Below are 12699 nucleotides of genomic sequence, written 5' to 3'. Positions count from 1 at the left end.
CCCAGAGGGATCCTTAGAGGCCTAATGTTTTCAATATACACAGATAAGCATTCTCTCAGGCCCAGGCACAAACAGCATGAATCTCAGGCCCTAAGGCCCAGGTTGTTTGGCTTGGTGTTAGAATGAATTTCCTCATTCCACCTCATCACCCTAGAGTCTAGGGGCTAAGACCAGAATGTCACATGCAGCCATTAACTGGTGCTGGCCAGGGAGAAGGAAGCCTGAATGGGTTACTACCCCTGAATCCATTCCTGGCTGCCCGCCCCCTCCTTCCCCAGCTACCTTCCTTCCCCAGCATGCAAGCACTTGTACACAAGCACTGTGTATACAGCCATTCACACACGTACCACCACAATTTCTGATTCTGAAAATAATTTTATTATTTTACAGTTGTTCAGGAAGTTCCTGGGTTGCTATGACCAAGATCTGGTTGCCACAGAACAAAGGATCACAGCATATCAATCAGTCCACCAGTTTTCTCTCTTCTTTGGGTGATAAGAGCAGGCAGAGGACACATCATGTGCATAATGAGAAAATAACCAGCAGGTAAGGGTGGGGGAAGGGGAGGCGAGAACAGGCATAAATGGAATTCAATCCTGGCTGCCATGCTCAGGCTTAGATTTAGCTATTTTGTCTTCTCTGTATTCACCCTCCACTTTCCTCAGCTCTCTGATGAGAGATGGGCTCAGATGACTATGGGCTGAGAAACTGGAATAGTTAGCTCCGTACCTCCAGAAGCCAGGGGTGGTCGTCAGACCAGTCGGATCCCCCCAGTGGGAGTCAACGTCTCATCTAGGGCTAGCTCCGCATACACAGCTTTAGGGCCCACATTCGAGGCATGGCCAGACCACACAGGAATGGCAAGAATCTGATTCCCACTGTCCATAGCCAGTTCTTCCTTTCAATGAAGGAAAGGCATGGGCCATTTACTACCTCAGTATACATGGGCTCAAGAGCATATGCAACAGGATCCTATCCTTACAGTCCAGGACCACAAATCTAACTCCAGCTATGTCTGAACAGCCAGGGAAGGAAACGCTGTCCTACCCTGTGATCCGGCAGCCAAAACCCCTGGAGAGTTCTTCAGCTCCCACCCTATTTTGCAAGGGACCTACTCAGCTATCCTATGAGATACTGTTCCCCAGAACTTCGTTTATGGAAGGTCCGCCTTCCCTCTGAAGCAGGAGGAAATGTAAGGTAAACGAGGCAAAGAAAGTATCAACTGAAATGATACTGGACGACGGATTATTGGGTTTATTACAACCATCTTCTAAGCTGAGAGACATTCCTCAGCATTTTTCACAGGACCACAAAAAATCAGGGCCCTGAAAAATCGGAACAAATCCCGGGCTCAGCGACCAACTGTGTGGCCCTCCTCAGATTACGCAGAAGTGTTCAGGCCCTGGGCAGTAGGAGAAAGCAGACTCGCCGGTCCCTGCAGATCTGCCCCGGGCTCACATCCACCTCTGTTTGTGCAGGCACTTTCTGTGGAGAGTTGGAGAGAGGACCTGTAAGTGGGAAGACTACTCCACTAGAATTGATGGTTTTGATGTTAGAGGTGAGGGAATTCCAAGTTCTGAGGGGAGTGGTCGAAAAGGTGAGAATTCAGTTTATAGATGGCCTGTGAAACACAGAATGAGCAGGACATGAACCATCAGGAAGTAGATGGCTGCTAGCAGTGGCACTCGTGTCCGGGAATGACAGAGTGAACGCAGGACCCGCTTCCATCCAGCACCACTCCGGGTCTGAAAGAAAAATGTAAAAGTCAGAGAATCTTATCCTACAGGGATATGTCCCTTTCCCTTCTCCAAACACTGTAGGAAAGAGGCATCCTGAGAGAAAGTCCCCTCAGGGTCACCTGGCCAGCTCCACTAGGTTCCTCCAACCTTCCATATCCTTCCATTCTGAGATCCATCACTGCCTGGACTTCCACCTTCCTTTTCCTTGACCCCTTGCCCTCGATGCAGCCAGCCCTGTGTGACAGTACAGTCCCCGCTCTTTATGCTCTTACCCTTCGACAAGTGCTGCTCGTAAGATCTATTAACAGTGCCTGCTCCTGAGAGCCGCAGGAGCCAATGATGGGAGACCGGGCAGAGTCCCATTCACTGTGCTCCAACCTGTGTTGAGAAAGAAAAGAGACATGGCTTGGTTCACAGCACGAGCAGCTGCTCAGGTGAGGTCTTCCCCATCATCTTGCCATGTGATGTGGCACCAGAGACTTGCAGCAAAGGCTGCTCCCACAGTTCCTGACCCCACACAAGCCAGGTGTGGGCGAGTGGTTTCTTTCAGCAGCAGCAACGGTGACGGTAACTACTAGGAATGGATGCCTACTATGTATCAGATTTTGGATTGGGTGCTGTACATACATTTAATCCTCAGGTTTGAGGTTGGTGTTACTATCTTCAAAGTAAGGCTTAAAGAGGTAAAATGTCTTGCCCGTGGTGGCATGGACAGTAAGAGGGAGCCAGAATTCAAAACCCAGGTTTGTCTCTAAACCTCATGTTCTTTTTTTCCAATACACTAGAGAAACTCATTAAATTCTTTTTCATTTACTAAAGGCTAACAGGCAAAAGCGTCCAAGAAAGATTTTTGTGGGGTTCTTAGAATTAAACCAAACTGGCAGCCTCTACTACTTTCTTCATTTTTTGCTGATTTGCTTAATACTGGAACTTCTCCATTTAATGAAGAAGCTACCTTTATCCACTCAATCGTTTTCTCACAAAAACATGAACTGCATCAAAGGGGCTGCAGTAACACAGCCCATCTGATCAAACATCGGCCTGTAGGGATGCACTTTTTAATTGTGCTGGGGATGATGGAACTCTTCACTCCTCCAATATGCAGGGATGTCCATTAGCCTAACACTCCTGACCTCTCTTTGCAGGTCACAGAGTTTTCTCCTGGCGAGAAAGAACACTTTAATCTGATTTGTGAGTCTGGAAGGAGAAACTGAGGGAGCCCAGCCTCGCTCCATCCTGCCAGTTTCCGTCTGAGAGCCAGGCTGACTACACAGTGCACCTTCTGTGTCTGTTCCTCCAGATGGTAAGCTTTTTGGGGGCAGCCGTGACCTGGGACAGCACAGTCTGGCAGGACGTGGGTCAGTATGTCAACTTCTGTAGGCTAGGCCAAGGACAAATGAAATGCCTGTAAATGTTGGGGAGATACTTGGCTACTTTTAAACAACAAGTGCACTGAGTTGCACATACACCACAGAGCACATGTGAATGAAGCTCTAACATGAGAATGGCAGTACAGGGCCCAGGCAGGCAGCACGTGATCAGCTACCTAAACTTGCATTCTGCACCAGGGCCAAAGACAACATCGTGGAGGGGCTAAGCTTGGATTAATGTGGCTTGTCTTGACCCCAAACTCACTGCAGCACCCATCTCAAGATGGGAGTCAGATCCCAAGGACTCCCAAGCCTGGCCACTGAAATGTACACGGTGTAATCAGAAAGGATCAGAAGTGAACAGAGGCTATGTCCCACAGCCCTTTACCGCTGGATCTGCTCCTCGGCCACGGAAAGGGCAGTCTCAGCGGCCACTCTTTGGTCTCGTTCTTCTTCCAGCAGCTTCCTCAGTTCGTTCATCTCTTGTTTAGTGTTGCACAGCTGCTGCTGGGCTTCTGAAAAGCTTAAAATGAAAGGACAAAAACAGCATCAGTAGATGCAGAACACAGTTGCTGATACAAGGGATTCAAAGTCTTCATAAGGTTATAAAGCAGGAAAATGTCTAAAAGTTTGTACAAACACAAAAAATTGAAAAAGGAAAAGAATTTTAAAAAAGGAACATTTTAAAAGCATAGTTGTTGAAAGAAGCTGCAGAATATGCCTTAAGAGATTTTAGGGATTGACTGCATATCTTTCATTTGAATACCATAGGATTAGTGGTGGGTGTGTGTCTGTGTCTGTGTGTGTGTGCGCGTGTACATGCTGGTGTGCTGCTTTTGTTTTACAAACTTTTCAACCTTACAAATTTATTAAACTGTTACTATTTAATCCTCACATCAGTCCTGTGAGGCCAATAAGAAGACATATTAAATCCACACACTGGGCCCCTGGTCCACGAGATGACTGCCCGTTTCTGTACACACAGTGCACACTAGGGCTATGGGCTGCTCCCCCACCTGGGCTGTTGCTCCCTTAGTTCTTCAGGATCACTCTTCCCGTGAGCTCCACTCTTTTCCTGGGGAGCTCCTGGAGCAACATCTATATTCAGTGGCCCCTAGAAGAATAAGTTTAGTAATTCAGTGATGAAAGCACTTAAGAAACTGCGTGGGCAAAATGAGAACACACTGAACACCAGAGTGAATGAGCCACCTCGGAGAGGAACAGCTCCACTGGTCATCCTCTTCAAGTGCAGAGTCAGAAGTGAGAATCTTCTGCTCTAGGAGATTAATCTCCTACCTGAAACTCTGGATTAGATTTTTTCCCCAGATTCTCATTTTTTAATCCCTCCTCCTAAAAGTTGAAAGGCTGACCACTTAAAAGCTTATCGGCTTTCTTCTAGCAGAGGCTCATGGATTTTCCAGAAGCTACTCTGATCCTTCCCTCGTTTGACTCCCCCTCCCAAACCTTCTCCTCCTTCCCTGTCCTATTCATCTCCACACCAATTCTCACTCCCACCTCCGCGTCAGTAGTGCGCTCCTGCTCGACAGCCCCACCTATTTCGTTTCTCAGGGCCAAATCTTCCTACGGCTTTCTTATTTCTTGAAGCAAAATCCACAGTCCTAGTGTCAGAGTTCCAAAAGCCTCAGTCATCACTGTTTCCCATTCATTTTTTGATTTCTCTCCCACCATTTCACTGATGTTTTCCCTTCTCATCCCTTCACTCTGATTTTTCTAGGCCTTATTCCCAACTCAGCAAACACTCTCCTCCTCTGACTTTTCTCCATCACACCTAATTAATCTTCAGCCTACAGCACCAGCCTCTTCCATGCTGCTCTTTATGTTTCACCATCTGCGCTTAATTTCCTAACCCTCTTCCCAGCCTCTCGCCGCCTTCTTGCTCACCGCTTGCAGCTCCTGGACCTGCTTCTCCAAGACTGTGCAGTGATTAAAAAGGTCAGTGTAGTGCTGCTGGTTCTCACGAAGACTCTGACTGGTATCGGAGAGCTGAACTGAAAGGGTATTTTTCTCTTCAAGCAGTTGAGAGAACTGAAACAGAGGAGAGGGTGAACACCATCTGTTTCATGACAAGCAGTGCTTAGGAAGAGTCTCTGAAGTTTCAAAGTTCTAATTGTTTTTAATGTAAGACCTTTACTTCAATAATGGTAACAGCATTGTGTGTTCCTTCAAAGTGGGGAAACTCAGAATTTTTCAACTGAAAAGGAAAACAATTCTAGAGGAGTACTAGGAGACTTTATTTGTGGTGCCTAATACATTGACTGGGAAACCATAAAGCAGGACCCCATAAGCAATCCGAGAGTATAAACTATCCTAGGTACGTAAGAGAAGAAAGACAGCAGTGTGGGTCCAAGATGAAATTACTAACAAACGACTGTCATCCTTAGAACTCAATATGAGATAGAGCTGTCACCTAGAAATTTGTACAACCATAGTACTGGACACACTCTTCAATGCTATAGAGAGTTACAAGTTACCAGGAAAGTAGAAAAAGAAATTGTAATGTGTGGTGGGGGGAAACAGAAGAAATCCTAAATTGCCTGTGTACAGGTAAGAAACTACACCGGGTGCAGCACGCACTCTCACATGTGGATTGTAGTCGCTCAAAGCAGGACCTTCCTCTAGTACCTGAGTAACATGTCTAGCACCAGGGTGTTCACCTCTTGATGAAGCAGCCCAAGCCATTCTTCACCACGTCAAAAACAGGTTATTTTTATATCGAGCAAAAAATTTACCCACTCTAGCTCCTATCCAGTGATTTGAATTCAGTCCCCTGGAACTAGAATTCTAATACCTCACTGCAGGCTGTCAAGTTTCAAGTTCTAGTTATGATTAACATCTGGAAACATTAACAACCATAGAGATGTCTCTCCGAAGTACCTACTGTAGGACTGTATGCATTATGTGAAGGGAAACTGGTGTAACTGGAAGCATATTCAATATTTTCCTGAGTATTCTGGGTTAATATTTGTGTAAAAAAGTTGATGTGGATTGCTAGAGGGGAGATGGGTGGTGGGATGGGGTAACTGGGTGATGGGCATTAAGAAGGGCATTGATGTAATGAGCACTGGGTGTTAAACGCAACTAGTGATGAATCACTAAATTCCACCTCTGAAACAAATAATATACTACATGTTCACTAACCTGAATTTAAATTTTTTTAATAATATTTTTTTATTATGTTAGTCACCATACAGTACATCCCTGGTTTTTGATGTAAAGTTTCATGATTCATTACTTGTGTATAACACCCAGTGCACCACGCAATACATGCCCTCCTTACTACCCATCACCAGCCTATCCCATTCCCCCACCCCCCTCCCCTCTGAAGCCCTCAGTTTGTTTCCCAGAATTAAAAAAAAAGTTGACTCAATGTTCAGAGAGGAGAAGATACATTTTTCTAGACATACTCTGACTGACTGGGAAGGACATTTGATGCATACAGAAAACTAGAATAAGAAATACCCATGGGGGCACCTGGGTGGCTCAGGGGGTGAAGCATCTCCCTTCAACTCAGGGTCCTGGGGCATCGGGCTCCCTGCTCTCCCTGGGAAGTCTGTTTCTCCCTCTCCCTCCACCCCTCCCCCCTGCTCGTACTCTCTCTCACTGTTGTTCTCACTCAAGTAAATAAATAAAATTTTTAAAGGAAAAAAAAAAAGAAATCCACATGGTATAACAAAAATATTTGCACAGCCAGAAGGAAAATCACAATGAATAACCTTACCTCTGAAGAGCAAACAAAACAAATGACAAACAGAAAAGAAATGAGCAGTGACTTGCCCAACATCATGTGGCTAACAGATGACAGACCAGGGCTCAAGTATAGTTCTTCATTCCAAGTCTAGAACTCTACCTACATGATGGCATCCCGACTGAGGGTTCAGAAAGGGAAGTGAAGCAGGTTATGGGTTTTGGGGTGAGTAGGAGCAGTTAGTAAAGAAAAGAATATAAATGTTTGAGAAGCAATACTAATCTGAAGACAGGGGTAGATGACAACTACTGGGTACAATGACAACTACTGGGTTCTGAGATAGAGAGTAATAAGATCTCCTAACAAAAGAAGTTAATTTTCCTGGCCACCAAATGGTACCAAAAAAACAAAAACAAACAACCCCAAAACAAAAACCCAATCTCTCAGTATTGAAAAACACAACACTTTTTTTCTTTCACAAATCTAGAGGAGAAAGGATAGATCTGTAAAGCTTATTGGAAGCAAAACCCTCTTAACTGGAGAAATCTAATTGCTTATAAGCCACCCTCATAAAAACCACCTTTTATACTGTTTGCGTTATTCTATTTAAGATTAGACATAGATCCCTATAGTTTAGGTGTTGGCAAACTATGATCCAGGGTCTACTGCTTTATCTTGTAAATAAGGTTTTATTGGAATATGACCGCTCTGTTTATGTACCATCTGCGGCTACTTTTGTGACACAACCACAGAGCTGAACAGTGGTAACAGGTGGCGTAGCCTACAGACTGAAAATATTTACCATTGGGCCTTTAAGGAAGAGTTTGCTGACCTCTGTTCTAGCTCATAAGCTGCTGTCCTTCACTGTATCTATGCTTATAAAAACAGAATAGGAGGGGATAATCTAGATGACATTATATCAATAGTCATTCCTCTCCTGTCTTTAGGTTTTAGGTTACAAGTTTTTAAGTTTGCATTACATACAAACATTCAATCATGCTGGCAGAAACATATACAAAGCCTGAGTATCCATGGAAAGAATTAGGGCTTGGAGAGGAGCATTCTATGCTGATAGCCCGTCTACTACAATTCCATTCTAGGGCCCAAGAAGCAATTCTCCTAGTTAGCTGGAACCCTCCTAGAGTGAGGCTCCAAGCTCATCAGATTATGATATGCTCCATGAGGGGCCACTGTGTATTCTAACATGGCCAAGCTAATAGAAGGCAAATAATAGTTATTTGCTTGATGAATGAATGAATGAATGAATGAATGAATGAATGAATGACACTAGGGATAGAGATGCCTCTTTACAGTTGATTTTTCTTTTTTTTTTTTTTTAAAGATTTTATTTATTTATGTGACAGAGAGACAGCCAGCGAGAGAGAGAACACAGCAGGGGAGTGGGAGAGGAAGAAGCAGGCTCCCAGTGGAGGAGCCCGATGTGGGACTTGATCCCGGAACGCTGGGATCACGCCCTGAGCCGAAGGCAGACGCTCAATGACTGCGCTACCCAGGCGCCCCTACAGTTGATTTCTAAAGGAAGAACTCTTTCTCACCCAGAATGACAGTAACCCAGAGTAGTATTTCTCATACTTTGATTAAGTGATATATGAAGTATATCTCAATAAAGCTGTTAAAGAAAACATAACTTTGACTATGACCCAGAACCTAGTATGTAAATATATATAAGTGAAACTAAAGTGTCTCAAAACAAGATAGACTCTTTACTATATATTACATAATTCCTACATATTTCTAATCTCTTTTATTTTGTTTTGTAAAAAGCACTACTTGCAATAGCCCCAAACTGGAAAAACCCCAAAGTCCTTTAACAGCAGAATAAACTATGGTATATGCCTACAATGCAATGCTATATAGCATGAGAATGGAAAAATCATACTATCTACAACAACACGGATGAATCTCACAAAATAAATGAAGTAACATAAGAGAGAAGATATGATTCCATGTATCTATAGTTCTAAGGGTGTGGTAATAAACAGAAAAGGACACGAGGGACTTCTGGAGTTCTGATATGTTCTGATCCTTGATCTGGGTGCCGGTTACATAGGTGTGCTATATTTATGATCTGCATGCTTTTTACATATTTTACTTCAATAAAAAATTTACATTAAAATTTTTTAGTTGCTACCCACTAAAATGACCTCATCATCTACTAACAGTCCTAAATCTCAGGTTAAAATACTGTCCTAGAAAGACAAATGCCCAGAGTAATTTACAGTGATTTTCAGGAGAGCAAATGTAACAGTTGACATGGAATCTAATTTATGGAAAGAATGAGAACTGGATAGCAGCTGCTCTGGAGCCCCTTGAATACTCCCAATTACCCCAGTAAAGGGTCTACAGTTTTACCCATTCATTTGGATCAACCAACTTATTTTTTAAAAATGCAAAGACAGCATGGTACTGGCACAAAAACAGACACATAGACCAATGGAACAGAATAGAGAGCCCAGAAATGGACCCTCGGCTCTTTGGGCAACTAATCTTTGATAAAGCAGGAAAAAACATCCGGTGGGAAAAAGACAGTCTCTTCAATAAATGGTGCTGGGAAAATTGGACAGCTACATGCAAAAGAATGAAACTTGACCACTATCTCACACCATACACAAAAATAAACTCCAAATGGATGAAAGACCTCGATGTGAGACAGGAATCCATCAAAATTCTAGAGGAGAACATAGGCAGCAACCTCTACGACATCGGCCAAAGCAACCTTTTTCATGACACATCCCCAAAGGCAAGAGAAACAAAAGATAAAATGAATTTATGGGACTTCATCAAGATTTAAAGTTTCTGCACAGCCAAGGAAACAGTCAGAAAAACTAAAAGGCAGCCCACGGAATGGGAGAATATATTTGCAAATGACACTACAGATAAAGGACTGGTATCCAAGATCTACAAAGAACTTCTCAAACTCAATATTCGAGAAACAAATAAACAAATCAAAAAATGGGCAGAAGATATGAACAGACACTTTTCCAATGAAGACATACAAATGGCTAACAGACACATGAAAAAATGTTCAAAATCATTAGCCATCAAGGAAATTCAAATCAAAACCACACTGAGATACCACCTTACGCCAGTTAGAATGGCAAAAATAGACAAGGCAAGAAACAATAATTGTTGGAGAGGATGTGGAGAAAGGGGATCCCTCCTACATTGTTGGTGGGAATGCAAGTTGGTACAGCCACTCTGGAAAACAGTGTGGAGGTCCCTTAAAAAGTTAAAAATTGAGCTACCCTATGATCCAGCCATTGCACTACTGGGTGTTTACCCCAAAGATACAGACGTAGTGAAGAGAAGGGCCATATGCACCCCAATGTTCATAGCAGCATTGTCCACAATAGCTAAATCGTGGAAGGAGCCGAGATGCCCTTCAACAGATGACTGGATTAAGAAGTTGTGGTCCATATATACAATGGAATATTACTCAGCAATCAGAAAGAACGAGTTCTCAACATTTGCTACAACATGGATGGCACTGGAGGAGATAATGCTAAGTGAAATAAGTCAAGCAGAGAAAGACAACTATCATATGATTTCTCTCATCTATGGAACATAAGAACTAGGATGATCGGTAGGGGAAGAAAGGGATAAAGAAAGGGGGGGTAATCAGAAGGGGGAATGAAACATGAGAGACTATGGACTATGAGAAACAAACTGAGGGCCTCAGAGGGGAGGGGGGTAGGGGAATGGGATAGGCTGGTGATGGGTAGTAAGGAGGGCACGTATTGCATGGTGCACTGGGTGTTATACACAACTAATGAATCATCGAGCCTTACATCGGAAACCGGGGATGTACTGTATGGTGACTAACATAATATAATAAAAAATTAAAAAAAAAAAAACAAAGTTAATAGTCTTATCAGTCCCTGATACTTCAATGTCAATTAACATCGAATGTCAATTGAATTTAACATCTAATCAATACCTTCTACATAAGCTAGGTACTATGCTTTTCCACATACGTTATCATATTTATCTCAGAATGACCTCCTCCTAACATCCTAGGCAAATTACTTAATACCTCTGGGCCTCAGTTTCCCTATCTGTGATATCGCCTAACTATCCATACACACACCAATCTGGATATTCACAGGTCTCCTAACAGCCAATCTTTGTACTCTAGAGTCAAAATGATCTCTTAAAACCCTTCTAATTCTAACATGAACTACCTAGCTGGATGCCTCTGAAGAAGGCAGAACTAGGGAGGTGCCACTCAAGAAAACTGTAATAGTCAGAAAGCAACAGGAGTATAATGATTCATAAGTGGTGGTGGGGCGGGGGCGGGGGGGGCGGAGAGGAGAGGCAGATGAAGGAGGAAGAGAAGCCAGAGAATGAATGAGAGAGAAGAGAGATATGAGAAGGCATCCCAGAATGATTTTCTTTAATCTTGTCTTGGTGAGACTGGCTCTAGGGACCAGATGGCAAGGTGGCTTTTCCCTACAGAAATACATCCCAGGGGTGTTATACACAACTGGTGAATTGCTGAACACTACATCTGAAACTAATACATACTATGTGTTGGTTAACTGAATTTAAATTAAAAAAACAAACATTAAAAATAAAAAAATTAAGGGACGCCTGGGTTGCTCAGTTGGTTAAACATCTCCCTTCAGCTCAGGTCATGATCCCAGGGTCCTGGGACTGAGTCTCACATTGGGCTCCTTGCTCAGTGGGGAGTCTGCTTATCCCTCTGCCTACTGCTCCCCCTGCTTGTGTGCCCTCTCTTTCTGTCACAAATAAATAAAAAATATTTTTAAAAATCTTATAAATTTTTTTTAAAAATTTAAAAATTAAAAATTAAAAAAAAGAAAAAAAAGAAATACATTCATCTATCCCAGTATGCTTCCTTAGAGTGTGTGGACTGGTGTGGCTGGGGTTTGGGAAAAAGCTGGCTTCTTTAGTTCCAGAACATTAAATACTAATGAGGAAGCCTACAAATGAAATGGAATGAAGAGCAGACCTCTCACCTCTAACTCTGCTATCTTTTTTTTATGTTCAGTTAGCCACTGTATAGTACACAGTTTTTGATATAGTGTTCAATCATTCATTGGTTAAGTATAACACCCAGTGCTCATCACAACACATGCCCTCCTCAATACCCATCACCCTGTGACCCTATCCCTGCTATCTAATCACTTCTGAAAAGTTTCCTTCTTCCTTCCTGAGACATTTTCCTGTTGCACACGGGTGAGAAACAGAGAGGAAGGTGTTGGAGGATTTGTGGGGAGATACCTTAATATTACCAACAATGGGAACAGATAGGGAGACAATGCTGGGGAGCAAGGCTTCCTAAAAGAGTTGGATTTTTTAGATTCTTATTGAACAGATTTCTCCAAATCATTCCCAAGGATGCTCCAAGGATGAGGAAAAAGAAATGGCCCTGTGTCCAGTGCCTTGGGGTAAGCAACCCAGACTCCAAGAAAAGTAAATCTTCTGTATCCTGAGATACGCTACAGCTAGAACCTAGGCTTAATCAACTTCTACTTACCTCCTGGCTTCTGGTCACAGAAATAAGAAACTGAATTCCAGTCTAGCAGGAAACACTTACCTTGCTGTTTAGTTGCTGAATTCTTAATTCTTTTTGGTGAATTTCCTTTAGGCTGTCATTGAGCTGAGTCCTAAGAACGTCTGTCTCATAAACTAGGTTTTGTGATCCACCTAGGGATGCTGATGTCTCCGGGGATGCCTGCCAGAGTACAAACACTGATGAAGTTCCCTCCTAATGCTGTTCATGCTTAATTCCTTCCCTCCATGAACTCTGTCCACCTCATAGGAGGTCACAAGACAGCCTGCCTAAGAGCGGCAGATGGGCATTTGGCTTGTAGGAAGCTGATGCTTCCTGGGTGGTGGT

The 12699-nt window shown here is 43.2% G+C and overlaps 1 protein-coding gene across 15 annotated transcripts in view; it reads right to left on the bottom strand.

Annotated features, from left to right (window-relative positions):
• Nucleotides 1–355: 355 nt before the first annotated feature.
• The window catches only part of GOLGB1 (golgin B1), a 96534-nt gene continuing 84190 nt past the window's right edge, over nt 356–12699 (bottom strand). For all 15 annotated transcript variants that reach the window (XM_026494470.4, XM_048215212.2, XM_026494499.4 and 12 more), the window contains 6 exons: nt 12397–12534; nt 5012–5155; nt 4126–4223; nt 3498–3632; nt 2012–2117; nt 356–1745 (listed from right to left, as the gene is read on the bottom strand). In XM_026494470.4, the coding sequence (XP_026350255.2) occupies nt 1611–1745; nt 2012–2117; nt 3498–3632; nt 4126–4223; nt 5012–5155; nt 12397–12534 (756 nt within the window). In that variant the 3' untranslated portion in view covers nt 356–1610. The remainder of the gene's footprint in view (nt 1746–2011; nt 2118–3497; nt 3633–4125; nt 4224–5011; nt 5156–12396; nt 12535–12699) is intronic.

Source organism: Ursus arctos, unplaced genomic scaffold (assembly GCF_023065955.2).
Source record: "Ursus arctos isolate Adak ecotype North America unplaced genomic scaffold, UrsArc2.0 scaffold_4, whole genome shotgun sequence".
NCBI classification, from domain to species: domain Eukaryota; kingdom Metazoa; phylum Chordata; class Mammalia; order Carnivora; family Ursidae; genus Ursus; species Ursus arctos.
Note: the sequence above shows the minus strand (reverse complement) of the source record. Positions and strands in the feature narration are given on the sequence as shown.